The sequence below is a fragment of the Ambystoma mexicanum genome, chromosome 1q (genome assembly GCF_040938575.1).
Source record: "Ambystoma mexicanum isolate Mex_15411 chromosome 1q, UKY_AmexF1_1, whole genome shotgun sequence".
In the NCBI taxonomy this organism is placed as follows: Eukaryota; Metazoa; Chordata; class Amphibia; order Caudata; family Ambystomatidae; genus Ambystoma; species Ambystoma mexicanum.
The window spans coordinates 630,622,148-630,645,108 of NC_090922.1; the positions used below are offsets into that span (position 1 = coordinate 630,622,148).

At 46.4% G+C, this 22,961-nt stretch overlaps 2 protein-coding genes across 5 annotated transcripts in view; both read right to left on the reverse strand.

The window, feature by feature from the left end:
- Nucleotides 1-1,112: 1,112 nt before the first annotated feature.
- Nucleotides 1,113-6,042, reverse strand: LOC138534157 (uncharacterized). The gene is made up of 2 exons (XM_069641201.1): nucleotides 2,339-6,042; nucleotides 1,113-2,233 (listed from the first exon to the last, which is right to left on the reverse strand). The coding sequence occupies exon 1, from the start codon at nucleotides 5,966-5,968 to the stop codon at nucleotides 4,874-4,876; it is 1,095 nt and encodes a 364-aa protein (XP_069497302.1). The 5' UTR covers nucleotides 5,969-6,042; the 3' UTR covers nucleotides 1,113-2,233; nucleotides 2,339-4,873.
- The window catches only part of PIGC (phosphatidylinositol glycan anchor biosynthesis class C), a 142,063-nt gene continuing 120,214 nt past the window's right edge, over nucleotides 1,113-22,961 (reverse strand). For 2 of the 4 annotated variants that reach the window (XM_069641204.1, XM_069641203.1), the window contains one exon: nucleotides 12,217-14,238. In XM_069641204.1, the coding sequence (XP_069497305.1) occupies nucleotides 13,127-14,053 (927 nt within the window). In that variant the 5' untranslated portion in view covers nucleotides 14,054-14,238 and the 3' untranslated portion in view covers nucleotides 12,217-13,126. Of the gene's footprint in view, nucleotides 2,481-12,216; nucleotides 14,239-22,961 lie in introns of those variants that run through there. The other 2 variants (XR_011284874.1, XM_069641202.1) reach the window with 2 other exon arrangements.

The window sequence follows — 22,961 nt, forward strand, 5'->3', positions numbered from 1 at the left end:
ATGCCCACCTGCCACCCCAGGTCGTACAGGCCGAAGTGATCCTTCCTGCTCTCTGCTATTACTTCAGGTGAGTAATTCTTATAACCAACTACTTGGATATAACAGTCTTTCTCTAGTCTTTCGTCGGCTCACCATTTAATCAAATATGGGATCTGAGGCACTGAAAGATGAAAAAATATGCTCAATAACACACCATGGCATCCAAGTGATTATGCAAAGACAAGCTTTGAGGCTCATACTTTGCGGTAGGAGTCGAGGGCAGGGGTCAATTGAGGTGGAGAGAAAAAGAGGCTTTGCATACCCTTGTAAAAGCACAACAACCGTGGAACAAGCGGCCTCACACAAGGGAGCAGGAATATGGATGGATGGGATGATTTTCATATGAATGGTTCGCTCAGGTGGTTAGACATCTTTAAAACTTAAGAGGCTGCAACAAGTATTTGAGGCATTCATACTGCACTAGAAGTACCATACAAAAATATAGCTTCACCAAAATTGTAGTGAATTCATGGAGCAACCTCTCAGAAAAAAAAAACTATTTTACCTAAACAGTACATTAATGAAAGCCCTAGGTGACCATGGGAACAACAAAACAAGGATACACCAAGAGATCACAGAGGTCTTCGTCAAGATTAGGCAGGGAAAAGGATGTGCCCTTGCCTGTGCTCAAATGCTATGTTTCCAGATTCCCCTCCTGCCTCACTTATATCCAGCTCACATTCTCTGGCACTCCTAAACCTCACCCCCTCCTTAATACCTACACTCAACCTGACACATTCTTACTTCCTCCACATCTTTACTCCTCCAACCATCCCCATTCCGTACCCTAGATCTCCTCTAGCATTAATGTCTTAACTACCCACAATTGGTTGTCAGTTCACACCTCATTACTCTTCACTGTACAGACTATTCCGAATGGCCTCAACAGCTATATTATCATACTCCCCAACCATTATTCTTTCTGTCCCTCTAATTCTCACCCAGAACCGATAATTCTCTTCCCTTCCCTTCTCTTCCTCCCCACATGTCGGAAAACAGCTAGGGCTGGGCAATATATCGAGTTTCAGAGATATAGCAATATATTTTCAAAAATGATATAGGATGAGACAATATAATTAACAAGATATTTATTTACATTTTGATATTTACACAGCTGTGTGTATTCTCAAACAGGAAGAGGAGCCTTGTATTTGCACTTTATTTTGATCAATGTCTTAAAAAAAGGGGTTTGTGACATCTCACATGTAGTTGGCAGCTTACAACTAAGCATTTAACCCACATAAACAATACAGCGTCCATGAAGTTATGGTTAAGTTGGTGTTTCCATAGGAAGAGCATTTTTTGGGTGGCTTATAACTTCACTCCCTCTGGACGAATCCTCACCAAACTTTGCAAAAAAGTATATGGCCCACTCTGAATTTATTTGCAAAGTTTGGAGAGGTTTGGTCCAGGGGGGGCAAAGTTATAGGGGGGGGGGGTCCCAAAACTTTGCGCACACCTACAGCCCAAACCGCTGGATGGATTTACACCAAATTTGCGGCAGGAGCGGCGTGGGGACAGGGGCAACATTCCTGTGGGTTGGTCTCGGTCCATGTCTGTATCTGCAGTTAGTACTACGCCCCTATTGATTGAGGCCCTGTACGTACCAAACTAGAAGACAAATGACCATATATAACCAAGTGTATTGAAAAAATAATAATTTATATGGAACAAGTGTGTGGTAAAATACTGACACATTCACAGTGATACATAAATACAGTGTTCTAAACAAAAATCAAATATGATCATGTTACACTTTACATATTCAATGACAAGGATTTGGTGTACAACATAGAGAGAAGCATACATTTAGCTTTAGTGATTCTTAGTAGAAAGACATATTCCTCGTGACATACAATTGCACTTAACAATTAAAGCATATCCGGGAAGTTGTAAGTGCTATGAGGAACAGTTTCCTTTACGATTAGTCATTCTATTGACAGGTCTCTCATTTCAAATGCTCAGAGTAATTATTTGCTGAAAAGAAGTCCAAGTCTTTGGACTTAAAAGATATCTTAAATTCTAGCCAACGTGTTCACAAAACATTTGTTAGACACACTAAGTGCGAGAAGAATGGTGGTCTATTCTGTCCTGAATCTTCTTCAATATGCTGTTTAGTGTGTACACGTTTCGGTGCTTCTTGTATACTTCGAAAGTATATGGCACCTTCTTCAGGGCGTCCAGTGGGTAGATCCTGTGTAAAGACCAGATAGCAAAGAGAGATGTGTGAAGTTCTCAGGTTTATGAAGCTGTAAGTGCAGCCTTATATTTAGTGATTTAACAGAGTAGCTCTGGTTACCAGCTGTACTTGAAGCTATGCCGGTAACAAAATCCCAAGTTTCTTGGAGGGTCCGGGTTGGAAGGGGCACTCACAGAGGACCGTGGGCAGGCAGCTTCTGGTGCAGACAGTGGAGGGCTTCCGTGTGTTGTCGGAAGTACCTCTGTAGAGAGGGAAAGGGAAAGAAAAAAGGGGGGGAGAGGGAGGGTAGGGAATGGGGAGAAGGGGGAAAGGAAAAAGAAGAAGGGGCACGTTAGTGGAACGGGAATTTGTTTTGTACTGAAAGTAGCCCGCTCTAGTGGCGCGGGTCTGGCTCCAGGGGAGCAGTGCAGTGTCGCGAGGCATGCCTCCCTCACTTAGTCCCGTGTCCGGGGTGGAAGGGTGCTTTGAATGCGAGAAATCTACTATATTAAAATAGGACTGTGCCACGAGGGCTGGAGTGTGTGAGGCAAGATCCTGGCGCTGCGTGTGCCTTTCACCCTTGATCTCGTGCATGTGGTGAGGACGATAACACTGTGTGTCCGACTCTCACCTGGGTCAGAGGGCTTCTCTGCGTCCCTCTCGTGGTCCGTGTGCGCAGCTCCGGTGTCTGCTTCCAAGTGTCTCTCCTCAGCCTTGCTGAAGCGGACGCCAGCAGGTAGTTATGGCAACCGCTAAGGCAAACTATGCGTGGATTGGTGTGGCATAATGCGTAATGGGGCTCGTTGTGCAGCGTGCTTCCTGATACGCTGTCCTATGTTGTCACGACAACGAGCGATGCCTGGGTTACGGGGCTCGCTGTGTGTGGCGGTTCGAACAAAGCCATAGGCTCTGGCACTGAGGCAGAAGCTTGAATACATGTAGGATAAGTGACATGCAAGGCCGTCATGGTCCTGTGGTGGGGGACATTAAATCTAAGGACAGGGGAATGGAGTGTGTAAAGCTGCATCATGTTGCGTGAGCCATTCCCTGCCTCAGTCTGGGAGGGTCGGCGACCGCCAGTAGGTTTTTCACTCTGATCATGAGTAGGGTATCTGCGTCTATATATGCCAGGATCAAAAAAGGCTGGGTTGGAAGGACTCATTCAGTCCATGGTGGTATGTATCTAATCGGTGTATCCATCTTGATTCCCGATGTATAAGGCTTTTTAAGACGTCAGGACATCAGTCATATCATATGGAACATATACATAGGGGAAGACACAACCTTGAAAGACAGCAATCCTTTTTGTGCATTAAAGTTATCAGTAGATTTAACAGCACTTTCTGATACTGTTGATGTTTTTTTATTACTGTACTTTCGCTGTATATGCTCATATTTTTTATATGTTGTACTCACACTATTTTCCTTAGGGTCCAGACACATCATGTGATATATATAGATAGGGTAAGTAACAGCTTTGAAACAGAGCAATCATTTCTCTGCATAAAGGTAATCAGTTAGGTTATGAACACTTTCTGCTTCTATTGCTGTTTTTTTTCTTACTTCAATTCCCTTGTATATATTCATATTTGTATGTGGTGTTGTCTCTTTGTGATTTGTCTATAATAATGCAATTATGTAGTAAGTGGGTTTTATTACCTACTTATCACAAGTTTCACTGTACGCAAAACTCTAATATGAAAACAGTTATCATTTCACTATTCAACATGGCAAGCTTATGAATATTGCACCTCCATCATGTATGCTGCACGCAATGCCTATGTTTCTACATGAGTACCTTAGTATACTGGATTGAAGTTAATAATAGAATGCCATTTATATCAATGCATAGCTTAATGCACTGATTAGCACTTGATATGTATTCCAATAATCTTTGACACTTTTTAACACTAAGAAACCCTTGTACAGACTTTTCATGAAAGGTAAATGCACATGTGATGTCATCAGTGGTGTCATCAATGACATTTGTGATGTCATCTTTGATGTCCTGGGTGTTAGGCTTAGCAGTGCACGGTGGTGGCGCGAGTTATGGGTGCTTAGCTTACCATAACTGGCGAATTTCAGGGGTTTTTCGGTTTTACTTGGAACCATAACGTCCCTTTAACAAAGTTTTTTCACTGAATTTCATAGGTTTTTAGTTGTGCAACTTAACCATAACGTCCCGTTAACGTTTTTTTACTGAATATATATGGGATACATTACTCACCGTAATCGTATTTCTGATGCTTGTATCTGCTTAGATTCACATGCTGTGCATAGGCCGACATCTAGTGGAAGCTGCGGAGTATTACAGTTTGTTTTTCGAAACTCGAAAATGGGCGTCGACACAGGCGTGCCAGTAATACTATCCCTAGTGTGACGTCCACTGTACCCAAGATCCCTCACGCGTCTAGGATCCTCAGATTGTATTTTTTCTGACATGAGGAAGCATGAGGAGTAGCGTGAGTACAGATAATCCAAGCAGATAGACAGAAAGGTAAGACTACAAGCAATCATGCGCCTTCTCTCGGAGGGGAGGAAGGGTGGGTCGCATGTAAATCTAAGCAGATACAAGCATCAGAAATACGATTACAGTGAGTAATGTATCCCTTCTGAGGCTTGTGGAATCTGCTTAGATCACATGCTGTGCATAGATTAGCGAGCAGTACCAGAAGAAGGAGGTGGGATGTGAGAAGGGTCATGAGCAAACCGGTGTCTTAGAACCGCTTGTCCCACTTGTGTATCTGTCTTGGAATGAGTGTCAATGCAGTAATGCTGAGTAAAAGTGTGAATAGAGCTCCAAGTAGCTGCTTTGCAAATGGTGTCGAGGGGAACATTTGCAATGAAAGCCAGAGTGGCCCCAATGCCTCTAGTAGAGTGGGCCCTTGGCGTAAAAGGCAGAGTTTTTTCAGAAAGAGAGTAACACAGCTGTATACAGTTGATAATCCACTTCGAGATAGCGCCTTTAGAGACGCGATCTCCCTCTCTGCCTGTAGCTACGGAGACAAACAGTTGATCTGTTTTCCTTAGCGATCTGGTTTTGTTTACATAGTAGAGGACCGCCCTACACACATCTAGGGTGTGTAGTTTCACCTCAGCCGAGCTTTGCGGGTTCTGGAAGAAAGCCGGAAGCTCGATGGACTGGTTTACATGGAACTTTGATATAAATTTAGGTGAGAACCTAGGGTGTGTGCGTAAAACCAGTTTGTCCTTGTGGATAGTAAAGAAAGGATCCTGCACTGACAGAGCCTGAATTTCACTGACCCTTCTTATAGAGGTAATGGCTACTAAGAAGGCCGTTTTATAAGTCAGGTGTTTGAGACTACTTTTATGCATGGGTTCGAAAGGGGGGCCCATGAGCTTAGCTAGCACCACATTAAGGTCCCATCCTGGCGGTGGGTTCGAAATAGGAGGGTGAAGTCTCTTTACTCCTTCCATGAAGGCTTTAACTACTGGTACTTTCCACCACGACACCTTGTTATGGGATGTGGTGTAAGCCGAGAGGGCTGCCAGGTGTACTTTCAGCGAGTTAAAAACCAATCCTGCATCTAGCAGGTGGAGCATGTATGTCACAACGTTGGAAGGAGTGCAATCAACTGGGTTGATTTGTTTATTCTGGCACCAAATAACGAATCTCTTCCACTTGTCAAAATAACAGTGCCTTGTGTTTGGTTTCCTGGATTCTTTTAGGATGTCCATACACCTTTGTGGTAAATTGAGATGGCCAAACTCTATGACCTCAGGAGCCATGCTGCCAGGTTCATTGAGTTGGGTTCCTGGTGCACTGTTTGACCTTGTTGCTGGGACAGTAGGTTGTACCAGGCTGGGAGTTTGATGGGCTCGCACACCGCCATCCTGCGTAGGTGTGGAAACCATGGTTGTCTCGCCCACATGGGAGCAACTAGGATGAGCGTCATCGATTCCTTGTTCATCTTGTACACCACCTTCCTGATGAGAGGAGTTGGTGGAAAAGCGTACGCAAACATCCCTGACCAGTTCATCCACAGGGCGTTCCCTTGGGAGTCTGGCTGGGGGAACCTGGATGCAAATCCTGGGCATTGTTTGTTTTCGCTTGTGGCGAATAGGTCTATAGTGGGGAAACCCCACTGAGAGAAGAGATCTTCTACGATATCTCTGTGAAGGACCCATTCGTGTTCCTCTGGGAGGGAGTCTCTGCTTAGGGCATCCGCTAGGGAATTGAGCTCCCCTGGAACATGTTGTGATGACAGGAAGATGTTCCGTCTGAGTGCCCATATCCAGATTTTCTGGGCAAGCTTGGACAGATTTGGCGAACGAGTCCCTCCTTGTTTGTTCAAATAGAACATGGCTGTCGTGCTGTCCGTCCGGATCTGCACCGACAAGTTTAGCAGATGGGGCTCGAACGCCCGAAGCGCTCGGAATACTGCCAGAAGCTCTAGCAGGTTGATGTGGTTCTTGGCTACTGAGTGAGACCAGAGACCCTGAGCTGTGTGGTGGAGATGGTGAGCTCCCCACCCAGTCAGGCATGCATCTGTAGTCACCACTGCCTGTACTTCGGGATCGTAAAAGGGTTTTCCCCTTGCGAGATTCTCTCTTGTCCACCAGTGTAAGCTCTGTACGAGTGTTGGCGAAACGACCACTAGATCGTCCCACTGACCACTTGCCTGAGACCACTGTTTCGCCAACCATTCCTGCATGGGACGCATGCGCAGACGCGCGTGGGGGACCAGGTAAATGCATGACGCCATCATGCCCAGTAACCGCATTGCTTTGCGTACCGTTATTTGTTGACCTGACTGATAATGTGGAATTTGCAGTAGAATATTCCGAATTCTCTCTTCCGAGGGAAAGGTCAACCCTTTTTGAGAATCTAGGATAGCTCCTAGGAACTGTTTTGAGGTGCTGGGCACCAGACTTGACTTCTTCTCGTTGATAGAGAAGCCTAATTTGTGGAGGAGGTCGATAGTCCTCTGAATGTTTGACCTGCAAATTCCTGGGGTTTCCCCCGTTATGAGCCAGTCGTCCAGATAAGGGTACACTGGGATTGCCTCCCTGCGTAGGTGTGCAGCTGCCACCGCCAGTACCTTGGTGAACACCCTTGGTGCTGAAGCTATCCCGAAGGGCAGTACCTTGAATTGGTAGTGGCGACTGTCCACCTTGAAGCGCAAGTATTTTCTGTGGGCTGGGAGCATGGAAATATGAAAATAAGCATCTTTCATATCCAAGGTTGTCATGTAATCCCTCTTTTTTAGGAGGGGGATTACCTCTTGTAGCGTGGTCATACGGAATTTTTGGGGCTTGACATACTTGTTGGCAGGCCGTAAGTCCAATACTGGGCGCATTGTTAAATCTTTCTTTGGCACAAGGAAGTAAGTTGAATAGATACCCTTGTTTACCTGGTGTCCTGGGACGAGTTCTATCACGTCCTTTTCTAGCAGAATGGCGATCTCCTCGAGAAGGATCTTCTGATGTTCTAAGGAGTGTACTCTTTGTCGTGGAGGGTGGTTCCGGGGACGCTGCATTAATTCTATACAATATCCTGTGGACACTGTTGACAGCACCCATCTGTCTGAGGTGATCCCTTCCCAAGCCTGGGTGAAGTTGGAAATGCGTCCCCCTACTGGGGTTGCGTGAGAAGGGACCTTGAACTGAGCGTCACTGCTTTGGTGGAGGCATGCCACCTCCCTTGTTGGGGCTGCCTCTGCCTCTTCCACGACCTCTTTTGTTACCTTTGCTGTAACTCTGGGTAGACTGCTGGTTGTTGTTCCATTGTGTACCCTGTCCTTGGGCATAGTTGCCTCTTTGTGAATTTTGGCCGCGTGGGCGACGAAAATTACTGTTCCCCCTCTGATTAGGGGGTTTGTTGGTAAGCTGGCCAAGGGATTTGAGAGTCTCGTACTCGTCCTTGGCATTCTTAAGTGCGTCTTCGACCGCTTTCCCAAACAATAGATCGGGTTCCACCGGCTTGTCTATTAATGAAGCCTGTGTTTCTGTTTTGAACCCCGACTGCCGTAACCACGCATGTCTCTTGATAACAGTACCTTCTGCTATCAATCTTCCTGCGTTGTCCGCGGCGTCGAAAGTTGCTTTTAATATGCAACCAGACACGGCTCTCTCTTCTGCCGAGATCCGAGCCAACTGGCCCTTTACCGGTTCAGGAGCAGAGGCTATGAGCGCTGCGACCTCTTCCCATTGATGGCAGTGGTAACTTGCCAACAGGGTGGTGGAGTTTGCAATCCTTGCTTGGTAGGCGGACGTTGAGGCTACCTTCCTGCCAAACCCGTATAGTCTTTTGCTCTCCTTGTCGGGAGGAGCTTCTGATGACGATAAGGGTGTCCCAGCCCTCTTCCGAGTGTTGGTAACCACTAGGGAGTCTGGTTTAAGCTGTCCTCTTATATAAAGAGGGTCAGACTGGGCTGCCCGAAAAAGTTTTTCGACTCTGGGGTTGACGGCTCTGGTGAGGTTTGGATTCACCAGGGATGGATATATTCTACGTTGGATGGATTTAAGGATAGGGATGGTTTGAGCGACCGGCCTCCTTTCTCCCACCAACTCTTCTGCGAAGTCCCTTTCCTCCTGTACACCGTGGGTGTCGATGTGAAAATGTTCTGCCGCGCCAGCGAGAACTTCATTAAGGAGGGGCTGGTTATCAACTGGCGAGTCGGTAACTGGGGCTTCGCTTTCTACCGGGGAATCTACTCTGTAAATTTCCTGCTCGTCTTCTACCTCCTCCAGGTCCTCATCATCCGCATAGTATTCAGTCCCGGTTTGTTCCTCCATAATTGTAAACTCCTGGTCCCCTTCAGGGAAAGGCTGTCCTTGGTATCTGGGGTGTGGAGTAGAGTATGGAGTAGAGTAAGGCTGCACCTCGAAGGGTTCAGGTCTTTCGAACCGGGCCTTTTTACTTAGGGGGATAGGATCAGAGGAGCCTGAGGGTGTGGCCCCTTGAGGGTCATACGAAAGGAAATGTTCTGGGTTCTTGTCATAAAAATCAGCTAAGGAAGACATCCTTGACATGACCCTGTCTATGTCTTCACTGGACCATTCCTTGGAACAGGGTATGGCTTTAGTAGGCAACTTAGAGGACTTATCAAGGGTAGCCTTGCTGGATGTTGATGTCCCAGTAGATTTATGTTTGACTGTCTGCTTAGGGTGGAAGGATGGTCTTAGAGGTACCTTGTTTTGAGCGTGGGGCCTCGCTGGTGTTAACTGCGGCCTCGGTCTCCTGGAGCGCGGCCTGGGGGTGGAAGTCGTCTTCGTCTTCCGACGATCGAACTTCCGTTAATCTAGGGAGCGAGGCACTCTTGGCAAGAGTGGATGATTGCCTTGCGTCATGCGGCGATCTCGATCGAGAGCGCCCAGAGGACACCGAGTCGGACCGTTCTATCTGTGCCTCTTTCCGAGAAGTCGACGTTGTCGAGGTTCGGTTGGACTTAGTGTGCTTAGTGTGTGTAGGGTGTGTAGCGCTTGCGTCGCCGGGGGTCTTCCCCATAGCCGCCCTGCCGGACAACCTTCCGAGGTCGGGGACCTGCGCTCGGCAGTCTTTCAACGCCGTAATGCCCTCGCCGTCCGAAAGTACGGCGTCGCTGCCATCGCTGAAGGCGCCCTCCGCTGCCATGGCCGCCTGCCTGGCGTGGTGGGCCCAACGCTTTGTCGAACGGTCCTTAAGTGTCTTAGGCTTAAACCTACTACACGCTCTGCAGTTCGCTTCGGGGTGGTCCCTCGGCAAGCAGAGATTGCACGTGGCGTGCCTGTCGACCCAAGGGTATTTGCGGTTGCACTTGGGGCAGAATTGGAAAGGGGTACCCTCCATACGCACCTTGAGGCAGCGGGCTGGTAAGTGTAGGAAATATATAAGGTGTACCTATATACTAAGAGTGAAGAGTATGTACCACCCCCCACTCTCCCTACTTGCAGGGCCGAGGCCAGCGGCCTACTAGGCCCGGGCCGAGGCCAGCGGCCTTCCGAGGCCCAGATCCGTCGTGCAGCAGCCGACGGTCGATGTCTTCTCCAACCGTCGTCGAGGGTCGACGTTGGGGTGGGGAAGGATGTCAATAAATAATTTTACTTCAATAATTAGCAAAAGTATGGCTAAGGCCAGGGGACTCCGCAAGATGCTTCCGACCAGTATGGCGGAAAAAAACAATCTGAGGATCCTAGACGCGTGAGGGATCTTGGGTACAGTGGACGTCACACTAGGGATAGTATTACTGGCACGCCTGTGTCGACGCCCATTTTCGAGTTTCGAAAAACAAACTGTAATACTCCGCAGCTTCCACTAGATGTCGGCCTATGCACAGCATGTGATCTAAGCAGATTCCACAAGCCTCAGAAATATATATATATATATATATATAGCTCAGTGGAGCGCGAAACGCGTGTGTACAGGTCGTGTACCATGGCATCCTGCCTATGTGTGTCTTTGTGTGGTTGCTGATTGTACTATTGTTTTTCTGTACAATTGTTTTACCTTTATGGAAAAATTAAAATACATCCGTTTTTCAATACAGTGTTTCCTTGCTTTTTGTCAGTGTTTTGGAGTTTGCTGCAATTGCTGCTGTGCCTGCGGGAGTGCGGCTCGCCTTTCCCCCTTATTTTGGATATTATATATATATATATATATATATATATATATATATATATATCGCCATTCAGCCCAATGTCGTCCAGCCCTAGCACCAGCAAGTGATCAACTGCAACAACGCTATTCCACACTGAATGGGCAAGCTATTCTGTGGTTCACTTTGGCTGTCAGATGCATGTCTCCACCTTAATAGTCTGCCTAAACCCCGACAAGCATCCTAAAGCTATACAATCGTAACATCAGTATTCCACACTAAACCTTGTTACCCATAGAATAATTCCTTATGTTAGCCAACAGGACTCTGCTAAAAGCTGACATTTTTCATTGCACCCCACTTCAAACACCAGGATGACTGGTTCTTCATGAAAAATAGAGTCCTGTGTGAATTGCTAAAACTTGTTTTCAAATAAGCCCACACAACAGCCCCACCAGCAAAGTTCAAACCATCTGCTGGTTTACCGTGTCCCCCAACCTCCCCAACTGTTCGTACACACCACCTCAGTGCCCCAAACTTAATTGCACATTTTTTAGATTCTGTTCCCTATGCTCTTAATAATGGTACACTTGCCCCTTAGCCTAAGGGCACCAAACTCCTTACCTGCCATTTAAGCAACCCTCGAGCACTATCCCCTCAGCAGCAACGACACAAGCAGACGAAGATGATACAACGATATACATGGACTAACCTGGGTTGGCTCTTGGGACACGCATTGTTCTTCTTTTCCTTATTCCCTGCAATCATAGGTTATATCACCACCTTCTGTTAAAAGGCTCATCTACCAAGCCCCATAGTATAATCATGTTTTCATAAAAATTGGGAACTATCAACTTGACCTGCCAGAAAAGAGTCACCTGAGATGCCAGACTTGGCCACAACATTCATAAAAAAATGGAACCCAGTAGGGCTCCAGGTTCATGCTCCTCTATGAGGACCAGGCAAACTGTCCAATGGCCTCCAGTGGATAATCAAGGACTCACCTAGAAGAGATCAGTTTCAGAAAATTAGACCAGAGCCAAGTGCAGAACTCTGGCAGATGCTAGCCATAAATAGATATAGAGTGGAGATATAGTTTGTTCCTATGCAAAGATGAAGGCATATGTGCAGGTGCTCACGCTTAATGCAACACCAAAGCTGTTTGAGACAATCAATGACATCATGGGAGAGGAAAAACTTTGAAGTGATGCATTCTAAAGGTTCTAGTGATTGATGCGTGTAGCACCAAGGAGAACAGTTGTACCACTGGGGATAACTGCCTTCTAAAATCCACCAGTCGTCGGGTAATGCCACGCAACAGTACCACAAACATTAAACACTTTATTAAAATTGCATAGCATATAGGGTTGCAACGCTGCTGTGCATCATCCCACAGAATGTTAAGCAAACCGATATCTCCTTGCCGGATTAATTTGTCTACCATAAAACAAGCGCTTTGAATTGAAATTTGCAGGTAGCATCCAGAATTTTATTTCTTTCATTAACATCAGAGGTCTTGCAGGGGAAACTATGGATGGCCAACTAGAGGGTGACAAATTGGGAGTCGGAGGAAGAAATAAAACAATCCAACAATTCCTATTAACATTAAACGAATACAGATATTTTGCATTTCTTAAGAGTACCAAGGATAGAGTGTGCATTTAAAATGTTCTACATGTCCACCATGTATGTAGTCAGTGCTCTTATGCCCACGTTTCGATGTCCACAAGATACATCAAGACCCTGGAAAGGACGTCCTTTCCAACAAGCTTGACTTAACCAGGTGCCAGGAAATTAGGAACAAAGAGAAATATGAGCTGTTAACCCTGAAAACCTGACAGTCTTTGGCCTCCAGATCCCCTCCGATCACAGAGCAAATGCCAGAGTTGAGAGCAACAGGAGGTTCTCACATGAAGCCATGGGGAGGTTTCCCTGCTTACCACCTCACCCAATTACAGTTCTGTAGGGATTAGGAGTCATGCTAGTCTTCCTACCACTGAGCCCTGAGGCAAGCTATGTTAGGACCTGGTGAGATTGCACTGTCCTCCACCTAGCCAGAATGCAAACACCATTTCCTAACATTGCATGGAAATTGATATGGTTTTATAAGCATTCACTGTTTCTGGAGATCTCCATACTGTATCGCAGATTAACGAGGAACCTGCCGAAGCCTTCTTGATCACTCTGCATCTCCCTAATGTAACACTTTGCCTGAAACAAGCCACCCGAGGAATATGGATGTGTGTGCTTGGCCTACATTTAGCTATGTGGGATTACCTCACCTACCCGCTTTGCACTCCACTGCCACTGAGGATCTCTGTTCCTGATACCAGTGAACCCTAGCCTCTCACCCATGTGGAGGGCGCCCCTGCTACATCAGGAATCTGGAAAGGTCTTCTGTGATCTCTGCTTCGTCCCAAGGCCCGTGGATGTTGTCTTTGAAGGGTTGTAAACAGATGAGGTAATATGGGCACAGGAAGGAGATGGACACCAGCAGAAGGACAAACAACAGAGCACCAACAGCTGAAATGGTCAGCATCCCCAACCCAGCCGAAAGGGCAAAGAGCAAGGTGATGCCAAAGTAGCAGAGTGGCGTGTGTGCCTTCAGTTTCTTTTGGAGCGCGGGCCATAGGGCGAAGATCTGAATGGCAAAGGTTACCATGACGAAGCTGTGCAAAGACTTGGGCAGCCGGGATGCCAGGCACACGGATGCAAAGATGGCCATGTTCAGGGAAAGAGTACTGGATACAATGGCAGCGTTTGCCCCATAGTCAAAGAAAATGAGGTGCCCAAGCAGCATAAGCACAGACATGGCATAGATGGTGTCTGTGCTGACAGATTCGGTCAGCGTCTTCAGCACAGGGGAGAAGCCATATGTGAAAGCCAAGAAGACCAAAGAGTTCTTTAGGTCAGCCCAGCGGGTGCATCCATTCTCCTGTCGGCCTGTCCCACCATCAACTGCATCGAAGAGTATGTAACCGATCAGGGAGAAGGCCAGGCCAGCTCCAAAGAGAGATTGTGGGGCAAGCAAGCTTTGGTCCATGTACCACCATATTACGGCAAACACCACAACACTGCAAAGTTGCTGGATTACAACAGCCGACTCCAGCACCACGGACCAGTAGCTGTACCGCCGGACATAGATGTTCTTCCTCAAGTCCTCCAGGAAACGCTGATCAACGTAGTTATCTGGGAATGACTGACGTTCATACAAAACCTTCCGCCAGCCAACTGCAGCAGCCTCCCTTGGGCTGTCCATCTCCGCCTGCCCGTGTCTCTCCTCCAGGGAGATCCCCATGCCCTCATACAATATCTAGGGAGAGGGTAGGTGACAAAGAGATTGAGGGTTACAAAGACACAAGGCGGGTGACGTCCAGTCCTTCAAATTGTTGTCAGGCTTCATAATCAAGCATCTGAAGATGGGGAAAAAACGCCTGCCTTCCACAGTGGCTCCACTTTACACCTGCTTTCATGGCTGCACATCTGCAAAAAAAAAAACAGTACAGTTGTCAAGAGTTTCCAAAATACAATCCCTAAAACACAGCATTACACAAAAGAGGGAAATAATTCACGTTTTATATAAATATTACCATCAACAAATTGTATATATGCATGATATATAGCATGAGAAGGCACAGATATAGAAGGTGGCAGATCTTTAACTACTTGAACAGTCTTTTCTGCCAATGCGGATCCCCTCGGGAAACCATCTGCAGGGCATGACACTGTCTGCCATTGCTACTAGGTAAGAGCAAGGTCTTAACTACTGCAATCAGTCTGATCAAATCCATATCCCCACCCCTACCACACTCGGTTGCAAGTCTCTTGAATATTATTATGACACTGAGTTTTGAGATCATTTTCGTAACTTCACTTAGATGTGGAGTGATTTGAAGAGTTTTTTTTTTTACGCATACAACTATCATTTTTAAAGGGATATTTTGTTCTTCTTAAGGGTTGTGCAATGTAAAATAATATCAACTGCAGAACGATTTGAGGGCATCTGAATCCTTAAAAGTTGTGCAAGAATCTTCCATTTAATATACAAGTCTATCCAGCATATAACCTCTTTTTGGCAAATGTCTATGCAACCAATAAAGCATCTCCATCTAGTGCACAAACTGCCTGCTTGGCATATAAAAGCTAAGTTGCCTAAATAATGCACAAAGGATTTAATATGCAGGTTCTCTAGCTAGCACCAAAAAGTTACAGCTTGTAAATTTCAGGTCTATCTAATTAATTCTGATCTATTGTGAGCAGAACAGGTCTGTGTAGTATGTAAAAGCCCTACTTAGGGCAAGAAGATTAATCTAGGACACAGCTAATTTAGTGTGCAGAAGGTCTATCGGGGATGCAACAGGTTGCTCTAGTCGTTTACGCATCTTTCTAGCATGTCAAAGGGTCATTATTGTGGTATAGAGGAAAAGGCCGAAGAGTGGCATGATGTGAATGGGAGAGCAAAGAAGAAAAAGAGGCACAGAGCCCCTTACATTGGATCATTGCAGAATAACAACACCCGGTGTGTGAGTCAGTGATTGATGTGTTGGGTTTAGCTGGCCACCCCCAACTGTGCACACATGACAATGGCGAAGAGAAGGTGAATGGCCTCACACGCCCGATGTGGATGCTCTCCCCAGCAAGGACATGGAGAGAGATCAAAGTGAGCGCTCCGATCACTCCCCCCACCCCATAGGACCACCAGTGGGCAAAGTGTCAACAGCGTGCAGGCCCTCCGAGCTGCCGGCATACACGGCTTCCAGGCGGTTCCGGAAACCGGCAGGACAAGAAGTGGGTGCGACCACAAGCCCGAGGAGGCAGAGGGGGAAAAATAAACATGCAAATACATTAATAAAGAACGAAAACAAACAACAAATAACCACAACAATGGGCTTTAATAATGAAACACGGGAAGCAGACGTGAGAAACAACAGAACATTACCGCACCAGCACGCATCAGTGAGTTGGAACGGCACGCCAAAGTGCCATATACCAGACTTGTTTTACAACTCGCACACATCAGGGCAAGCGGTCCACGCCACAGATGGAGACAATCCAGCAGGCTGACAAGATCATAGTTAATCAGCCCTAAGTGACACCAGCAAAGTGATGGGGTCTTGTCAAATAAAAGGGCCTATACTAATTAACCCTTTGCCAATCCTTACTTCGAAATACAAATAGTGTGGGAAACAGTGTTATGCAAAAGAAAAGTGTTCAAGAAATAATGTCAGGATATTCAAGCCGTTGGCCTCCCTTCCCCATGTTTTCAGCACAGGACAAGGCTGCACACTCAAGCTTAGCACAGTCTCTGGCTTCTCCAGCACAAGGATGTCGTTCAAATCTCAGTATCAGGGCCTTCCACGTCAAAGTCTCTTTGCCATTCAAAGTCTTACTTCATAGGGCCTGATGCGACAAACAAACACTCAAAAGTACCTTCGGGATTCTCATGTGCAAATTATTGGGTAATTTTGTATTCACCCGGGCCCCCCCTCTGCCGGGCTCAGGCCCACTTTAACACAAAGCTTTCAATGTATCGCCCTCTGTCGGGCTCGGACCAAATCCATCTAGTTTTATCACTTCTCAGACGGGTACCTTACAGAGGCCTGCGATAAAGGCATTGTAGCTTGCTTTAAAGTTTGCTCACTCATCGCAGTTTAACTTCATTCGCGTCTCTTATCACACCGTTTTAACAGTGTTCGTTCCAGCACTCGCCATACAATGTTGCTGCTTGCAACCTTGGTTTTATCACAGACTGATTGTGTATCTGTCTTCCCAACTCACAGGCTGTGTTGCTTTCACTGAAGCAGCTTTATTCTTGGAGCCAAGGACAGTACCACAGTGGCTGGGGATTCTCCCCACCTGGATTAGTGATACGGGAGGGCCCCGGGTACCTCCGACACACAATGATGGATTCTTCAGCCTGGTTTCCTGGTCTTACGCTTTCTCTCGGTATTTCGCGGGAATAACGGTTCCTTATCGAAAGGGTCAAGGGAACTTCCCTCCTTGCGACCCCCTTCTGTTTTGCCATCTTTCTCCTTTCGTTACACTGCCATCTTGGAACTGCTGTTTCCTCATGTGCTTTGCCTCGCTCAGAGCGGCCTAATGTGCTATGTGCTCTGCCTTTTATCCATGTGGGGAAGTGTAATGGAAGTCATGTGTGAGTGATTGTCGATAATTGCCTAACCATAGTATTGGGACATGTCAGTTACACGGCTCAGGTGTTAGTCTGTTTTCCCTTAGAGCAAGCTTTCAGTGAGAAAAGTGTTTGTGCTGTAAAAAGGGAAGGTGGGGGGGGGGGGAGGTAAAGCTGCTAAATATCCTACCGGGTAGGGTGGGGTAAAGTTGTTACAGGGAAGGGAATACTGCGTCTCACCATCTGGTGTCCCCACACCCCTCCCCCCCAAAGACCCCTCACCCAGTTGATCCTCCCGCACAAGTCTGCCCCCAGGAACTGGATCCCAAAGTGATGGCCGTGTCCTGGCCACCTGGATGAAAAATTCCCAGGGACTAGTGGGTGAGACACCTTCTGGGGTCTCAAACTAGGCAGCCAAAACCGAGATCCTGATGCAACCATGTTGCTGGGCTCGTCACAAGAGACATTCATGAAACCATTTGACCCTTATGTAGAAGGTGCCGCCCTCCGTTGGAAGCGGTGGCAACAGCAGTTTGAGCACCATACAAAATCTAGGAAAATCATGATAGCCAATGACAAGCAAACCTTCCTAATGCTGAATTTAGGAACATTATTGCAGCGTCTGTTCAATGCCTTACACAACAGAGGACAGGAGAACAACTACGAAGCAGCAAAGATGTCCATCAACAGTAAGTTCTATCCTTACCTTAACCTGGATTACAAACGCTTCCAACTAAGGCTTGCTAGGGAAAGGCCAGGGGAAAAGATGGACGACTTCCATGTCAGAATACGAGAGATGGCAGTAGGAATCCCCGATGAAGAGTTTGCTGTTCGACAATAAGTAATCCATGGAATTTCATCAGATAAACAGCGCAGAGAAATTCTATCTGAACAGAACAGGACCCTAGCTCAAATCCTGGCTATGGGTCGGCAAAGGGAGAGAGAACAGACTCAAGCAGCAGCCATGGAAGCAGCCATGAGACACCTACCTATTGATGAGGAGAAGCCAGAAGAGAATTTTGCAACCTACATGGACAGGTAACTGTAACATGCCGCAAGAGAAGCCCGACCAGCCGCTACAACTGCAGCAAACACAGGAAAAATGCAAGTGGTGTGTAGGAAGGAGCATGACAGACAAGAGGAGCCATGTGGCAAACTTCTTAACTTTGCATCAGTCTGCCTCAGCTCCAGGGGGCTAAGAGAACATGACAAACCACAACACGAAAAGCTTCCAGAAGAATAACGGAGGAAAGGCCAGAGCCGTGACACAGGAGCGGTACCAGAATGACAGAGAAAGGGATGACGAGGACCAGACAGAAGTTGAATCATCACTAAAGCGGCCGGCATCCGAGACACGGCAAGACACGCCGTGAGCGATTACACATATTTCCTTGGGGAAGCCCGCAAGAAGACCAAGAAACGCAGATCACAGCCAATGTGTGTAGTAGACGGGACACCAACACGTATGATGATCGATACAGGGGCCACCGTCAACGTCATGCCCCTCGTAACATTTGAAAAATTGACCGTAGGCCACCACCTAAAACGAAAGGCCTTCCAACTATATGCATATGGCTATATGGTTGCAAGAAGCCCCTACCTGCGAGAGGTTCAGGAGAGGAAACATACAATGACGGAACATGCCGTATCCGCATCCATGTTGTGGATGTGGGAATTGAACACTTCTTAGCCACAAAACAGAGAAAATGAAGCGGATTCACTTCACATTCAGCATCCAGATCCCGAGATTGACAAGCTACTACAGAAACACGCAAAACTATTCATGGGGATCGGCTGTCGGAAAATAAACGCACAGTAACACTTCACACAGACCCGACAGTGGAAACGAAAAGGGTCTGACACAGACGTGTCCCATTCCAAATGCGGGAAGCTATAGAAGAACTGAAGAAACTGGAAGATGAACACATAGAAAAGTTGGCAGGACCCACGGCACGTAGGTATCCCTGATGGCGGTGACCAAAAATCACCAACAAAAACGCAGTACACATATGCATAGACATGTGCTTACCAAACGTGGTGATTGGCAGAGAACAGCACATTATACAACGATAGATGAACCTGACAGCAGCCACTGTTTTCAGAAAGCTGGACCACCAGATCAAACTGGGAGAAGAGTCACGTTATAGCAGTACAATTTCCTCGCACTGAGAAGGTACTGACGACTACATTTTAGGATTTCTTTGGCGGCTGAAGTGTTCCAAAAATCAACATGAAGGTGCTGAGACCTACCAGGCACCACAAAAGTCAGTGATGACAACCTGGTATATGGCACGACAGAGAAGGAACACCACAAACTGCTAGCCGCAGTGCTGCAATGACTCGAAGAACCCAGATTAACCCTACACGCCGAGAAGTGCACATTTGGGAAGAGTGAATTAGCATTCTTCGAGTATATTTTTAACGAAAGTGCAGTATCATCAGACCGAAACAAGGTAGCGTAAAGAACACCAAACCGCCAGCTAACGTGTCCGAAGTGCAGAGCTTTCTTGGAATGCCATGTGCTGTGGCTGGTTCATCCCATACGTAGCCACTGTGGCCACCCCACTGGGCCTGGGAGGCGGAACAGATGAAAGCATTCCAGACCAAAGATTCACCAACAACAGGAACGACAATGGCGTTCTTCAACACAGCATGGGAAACTGAACTTCTCGTAGACGCTAGCTCTGTAGGTCTTGGGCAGGTTCTTACTCGAACAAATCAAGAAGGCGTCACCAACCCAATCGCGTTTGCTAGCAGGGCCCTGACAAAAACCATGCACACATTGAGAGAGAATCCTCCTGTGGTGCTGCCGGCAGTTTCAAATGTACCCGATAGGCCCATCAAAGTGTACATGGATCAGGACGCTCATTTACATCTTCAAAGGGTCAGCGCCTCATCTCACAGCCACGCTGGAAAGATTGATACTGCAGCTACAGCCATATGAAAGTGAGGTGCTATACAAAGCAGGAGCTGATAACCCATCAGACTACCTGTCAAGGCACCCTTGACCAGTAACCGGGTCAGAACAAGAAGCTGCGTGAGAAATCAACGAGCACATGTGCCATGCGATAGTCTTCGCCAGACCAAGAGCGATTAAACTACACAAAATAGTCAAGGAAACAGCCCACGACCCATGCTTACAGCTAACCAAGGACTCAGTAATGACCAGTGACTGGAAGAGCATCCTCACAGCGGTCACGAACCACACAGCAACAGTACAGGAGGCGTGAGAAGGCTTGTTTAGAGTTTGACGTGAACTATCCGTATCACCGAAAGAGGCGATCCTCAAGGGACACCGGATACCAGCAAGCCTGGAGGAACAAGCGCTCTGAATAGCCCACAAAGGACACCAGGGGATAAGACGGACAAAATCTTCCTGAAATCACAAGTCTGGGTCCCAAACATGCAACAGTAATGAAGTCGATTGGGCTTGCATAGCTTTACACAATGTAAAAATGCTCAGTCTTCAAACGGAGTCCTATGCAGCAGCAACTCCGACATCACATATTCTCTTACCTGAGCCCAGGTGTGGTGCGATTCTCCAACATGGGCATGTAGCCACAATACCATCCGCAGTGCCTACTTTAACCTCAGGACTGCCAGATTAACTTCTTCCTCCTAAAACAGAAACCCCCTCATATAAACAGGGGTCCCACCCTCTCACGCACACACTTGCCCAGCAGTGCAGGATTATCAAGGGGAGTATATAATTTAAAGTTAACTCTCAAAACCCAGAAGCAATTTCATAATTGAGAGGCTAATCATTGCAGCCCACAGCCCAGCTACACATTACAGTCCTTAACCGCAAGGCAGGAACATTTTGAACTATGGGCTACATGGGTTGCTTTTTACCATCTGAGGAAGGGACAGACACAAAATGAAATATACCATCAAAAGTATTTGGGCGAGAAAGGAAAATGACAAAATGATCTGCTTTGTTCAAAAAAAGTCACTCTGCCCAATAGGAAGCAGCCATAGGTATTTTGTGATGTAAAGTGGTCTAGTATAGCGCCTCTCTGCCATTTTGGTTCTCAAACCTGTTGCGCCAAAGTGGAGCAATATCCAAAGATGCAAATGTTACATTGAGTTTTTCCATCACAAACCATCTCGTACCTCCTTCACATGAACACTTGAAAATTGAGATGAAGAAGCTCTTTCAATGGAAAAAAAAAAATAACTACACCTAAAACGGTGGCAACAGGTTTTGTTAATGCAACCCTGTACTCCGCCCCCAAATTTAGGAACAGGAGTGGTTAAAACATTAAAAAACTGTTTGCAGCAGAGAGCATTTACTGAGACGTAGACAGGCAGACTTGGCACTCGGCTGACAGACAAAAGGCAACCGGGCCCTGTAGTTTTCTGGTCCGACACCTTCGCAGCTCATCACACCAGCCACAAAACACAGGCCCTCCTCCCACCTTGCTGGCAGTCAGGCGCGTTGTTACCAAAGAGCATCCTTAGCGCTCGCTCATGGGGCCCGGCTAAAAATGTGTCAAGGCTCGTGGGAGCCAATTTCAATATGATTGGGCCCCAAACCTTGCCTACAGTTAAGAGGAGTGGCCATGGTCTGTGGCACCCTAGGGTTGCTTAAATACAAATGGATACAAAGAAATGCCCTTTCATCTCACGGGGCAGGCAGTCAGTGGCGAGCTGAAACACTAAACTGCCACTGAATAGTTAGTAATTGCTCTGTCAGCAAGGTGCTAATGCTATCTGAAACCGAGTAAAAGGCAAAGAGATGTAAACACTGCTGGACGCTATCAAAGGCAATATGTAACCTGCTGTCAAGCACACATTTAAAGTCTCCAGATAAAGCAGTTGTCTTCAAAGTAGGGGGCCCGAAGGATGTCAATGGGGGGGGTCTCCAGGCTCTTTAAAATAAGATTAAAGTGACGTTTTTAGTATAAAAAGGATTAAGGCGACTGCTTTTTATAGAAAATAAAAGCAGTAGAAAATCTGCTTATATTTTAAAGCGCATGGGCCCTCGCTGGGCATCCTTTGGCCCCATATGCAGGACACCAGCCTAGGTAGGAGAGGTGCAGAGGGGGCCAGAAATTATTTTTTACAGTATGAAAAAGTTTGAATACCACCGAGTTAAGGTGACACCAGCCAGAAAAGGGCAGCCTGTAACAAAAGGCAAAGTGCACATTTAATGCCATGAAAGCAATGTGTTGCTGGGTACCAAGACAGACAAAATAATGGCAGCTATGTTCTTGAATACATACACAGCACAACAAATTCACAACACCTGGGGATTGCTAGGCATACAAGGCACTTATGTGTCCTAATTTGTCTTCCGAACCTGTCCAGCACAAGATATGCAGAACCCTAATTTGCACAATATGGATTGACATGATCAGTAGCGACATCACAGTAAATAACATTACAAGCAGTGACAGTCGTGAATACTCTAGGATACCTTTGCTAAAGACATTAAAAGAAGTTATCACGTTTAAGTTTTCTTCATAGCAAAAAGTTGCAAACTAAATCACTTCTAGCGACATCCAATATCAGCAGATCCAACAAAGCTAGATTAAATCATTGTCCAAGATCACACATTTCATTAAAGTGGTGAAATCAGTATTTGGACCTAGGCTGTGATGCAAGCACTTGACCACATATCTTCCCAGTGATGGGTCACAAATATTTTTTACTTTTTGCGTTTTCAAAATAATTCGTTTTTCTATGAATGCCTTGAAAAGTACACAAATCACATAAGAAACCAAAACATACATTGTTATAAAAAAGAAGTCAAGCAAAAAGACCCGTATAGCATTTTTTCCACCACCTTGAATGCACAATTGCAGTAGCAGCCTGCAATGGAATGTGGACCTATAAATAATATCATTTGGTTTAAAAAAAAAAGTATTCACAGTTTAGGAGAATTCAATATCAGGTAATCTGCTTGAGCCGTTATTTTACACAGCTGTGTCTGGATCATCAACCGCTAATCGGTTTATTGAAATTAGGTTAACACAAAGCTGGAACTGAGGTTGCTGGTGGAGCATGTATTCTTATCTTAGTGGCTACATTTTATTTATTTACCTGCTCATTCATCTATTGCAGCTGTGACCAC

What these genes read in the sequence shown, in the direction of transcription:
- LOC138534157 (XM_069641201.1), bottom strand. Translation starts at nt 5,968, where the DNA reads ATGGCTCCTGAGGTCATAGAGTTTGGCCATCTCAATTTACCACAAAGG.